The sequence below is a fragment of the Erpetoichthys calabaricus genome, chromosome 5 (genome assembly GCF_900747795.2).
Source record: "Erpetoichthys calabaricus chromosome 5, fErpCal1.3, whole genome shotgun sequence".
Lineage (NCBI taxonomy): Eukaryota > Metazoa > Chordata > Cladistia > Polypteriformes > Polypteridae > Erpetoichthys > Erpetoichthys calabaricus.
The window spans coordinates 16158331-16161261 of NC_041398.2; the positions used below are offsets into that span (position 1 = coordinate 16158331).

Below are 2931 nucleotides of genomic sequence, written 5' to 3' on the forward strand. Positions count from 1 at the left end.
AAATGTAGTATTGCATATTTTGACTGTTTCAACAAATGATATGATTTATTCGATTCAGATTCTATAAGAATATGTAGTGTTAATCGTAGCTGAGTGCAGCATATCATTTATTCTTCTTCATCTTCTTCCTCAGTGTTTCTCATTTTTCTATGGGGTCAGCCTTCTGATTACCAGTAGAGCCACAGAGCCACTCCTCCGTTGAGTTCAATGTATTAAAAAGCGCAGTCTCATGAATGAGACACGGCAAATGCAGTTATAAAACGTCTACTATAAAATGCTAAATGTTAGCAAACGCAGATATAAAACGTCTACTGTAGAATACTCGTTCGTTCAATTTGTTCCTAATATACGACACCAAAACAACTGCTTCAAATGCAGAACTGAGAGACCTCGATAGTTTAGAAGTTTAATAAATGCTACATACACATTTGACTGCAGGAACTAAAGGGAACTGAAATTGTCATGAGGGACGTCACTTCACCAGTGAAACAGGGGAGGGGGCGGGGCATAAATTTATGGACCTCATGGTGTCTGTCCGAGGCCTAAAACTGTCCTGACTGCAGCTGGAAGTGGGCTGGGATTACACATGAAGGAGCCAGTGGCTGCATTTTTAACCTCTGCTTTGAATGGATTTATTTATTGTGTTTTTATCCCCCACTACTCACTTGTTTTTAGGGATTATTTATTTATGGACGTTTTTGAATTGCGACACCATTTATTTGGACACAGTTTTTCTTTCCGTTTTTTTTTTGTAATAAAAGCATGGAACACTTCTAACACCATCCCCCTTACTCCATGTGTGATTTGTCACCCATCTGTCAGCTCGTTCGGTCATAAGTAATCGGTGGTGTCGGGTTCGAGAGGCTTCCAAATATGAAGAGGGAACAGGGAGCCGACCCGCACCGTCACAAAGTGTCAATTCAGCCACCAACCCCCAGGTCTTTCCTTGCAGGTTGGAGGGGCTGGATGCAGATTGACGCCATACCCAGGACGGAGCAATTGCAGGTTAAGGGCTTTGCTCAGGGGCCCAACGAAGTAGTAGAGTCACTTTTGGCATTTACGGGATTTGAACCAGCAACCTGTGCAGATCCCTCAGCTTAGAGTCACCACTCCGCCTCCACGATTACGTCAAGAAGGACCATAAATTACTTTGAGGGCATTGTAGGACTCATCAGCCTTGTTAAATGTCACAGAGCCTGCATTGTGTAATTGAGCTTGTTTTTCTTTTTTATCCCCAGGAGGGAAACAGATGATGGATTTGCAAGATGAGCCGCATTCTTGGCCTCCAGCAATGGGGAGAATCTTATCTGTGGCCTCCTCAAACCAGTCTGAACTCTTCCTCTTAGACAATTCCAGGGCTTTCTTGGAGGAGGGCTGTGAGCAGCGAGATCCTCAATTCATGAGCATCGAGATCAGCCGTCATGGTGTCACCATCCGTGGTTGGGATCTGCTTGTGAAGATGTCGTGTCAATGTATTTCTGGCGTCAATGGTTGCAAGGGGAGAAGCATTGAGGCTTGGCTTGCGGGATTGTCTCCTGGTAGGTTGGTCTGTCTGTCATTCTGCTCTTTGCATCGATCATGTGATCATCTTCTCCAACACCACTAAACAAGTGGCCCCGATAGAACTCGTCGTACCCTGGGGAAGAGCGCATGGATGAAGCAGCACAGGAGAGGAAACATGCAATGCACCAGGAGCTGGCAGAACAATGCAGGAGGCAGGATTGGAAGAGAGGTGGGACGTCAAGGCTTCACACGCCACTTCTCTATGCCAAGTCGTGGCCATTATGGGTTAAAGAGTAGAGCCATCAAGGTCATTGTAGATGCTGCAGAGAAGGCCACTAGGTGGTTCTGGCTGAAGAGGTGAGGCTGCTGGGATGGAGGTTGGGGACTGATCATCCCTGGCTGGGTCATCTGGGCAAGTGTGTCTAACATTGGGGAAGGACCCGAAACACCCGAAGACCCCAGGATACATCACTGAAGATGTGGCCCAGCGCATCCAAGGACGTATCACTCCACTTAGGTGTTATGCACCCTAGCAGCTTATCGGGATTTGGGACTCTCATGCTCATCTTCACCTGCTAAACACACCAAGACAAGCACAGCCAAAGCGTGTAAACGTTCTCAGTCTACATTTCAGCACAGTACTTACTTGTTCCCACACTCCGAGATGACTGCTCTTCTTCTTCTCCTCCTTCTTCTTCTTTCCTGTGTCCTTCACTGACTTTCTCTTCAAACTCCCATTCTGTCTCAGATTTCAGTGCCACAGAATTCTGCAGGGCTGCTCGTTGGGGCTGTAAAGTGGAAGGAGATTCTTCACAAATCTCTTGCTTGAAAATATGGCCAGTCTCCTGCTTTAGAAGTTCAAAGGTAACTGAGAAATCCTCGGCATCCTCCACTTTACACCGAATGAGTTCCCCCTCCTCCTTAAAAACTGAAATTCTGCCCTCACAATCCTCTTGCTTTATGCAGAAGCCATCGGGGGCATCCCACTCACAATCGTCTTGTTTAATGGGGGCAAGTCTTTCATTCACGTCTCCATCGTTGGCCGAGGCCATGCTCCGTGGGAAACTCTTTTCTCTCCTTCCAAATGTCCAGGCCTTGTCTTCTAAAAAAACAAAAATTCCCTTCTCACGTGGAAAGTCCTACCCTGGAAGCCATTAGATACCTCACTGCATGGCCACGTGAACTGAGAAGGAGGCTCCTTTTTTTATCTGTTAAAATACAAATGACAGAATTATGTAGTTCAAGATCTGTCAAAACTACCTGAGCACATTTCCGGGTTAAGTGAGCACAAAAATAAACTGCTGACTAAGTTGTCTTTTTTTATGCGAGATATGAAATGCTATGAACCCTCTATGTCTGCCTAAGATCTCAGCAGATTTGGAGTGAAAACCTACTTGATACAAATATCAAGCCAAGTTGGGGAGCCTG

The 2931-nt window shown here is 45.8% G+C and overlaps 1 protein-coding gene across 1 annotated transcript in view; it reads right to left on the minus strand.

Moving 5' to 3' along the window:
• The window catches only part of LOC127527747 (zinc finger protein 501-like), a 13387-nt gene extending 10684 nt beyond the window's left edge, over positions 1–2703 (minus strand). The window contains exon 1 of the mRNA XM_051927547.1: positions 2150–2703. Within this exon, the coding sequence (XP_051783507.1) occupies positions 2150–2555 (406 nt within the window). The 5' untranslated portion in view covers positions 2556–2703. The remainder of the gene's footprint in view (positions 1–2149) is intronic.
• Positions 2704–2931: the final 228 nt, after the last annotated feature.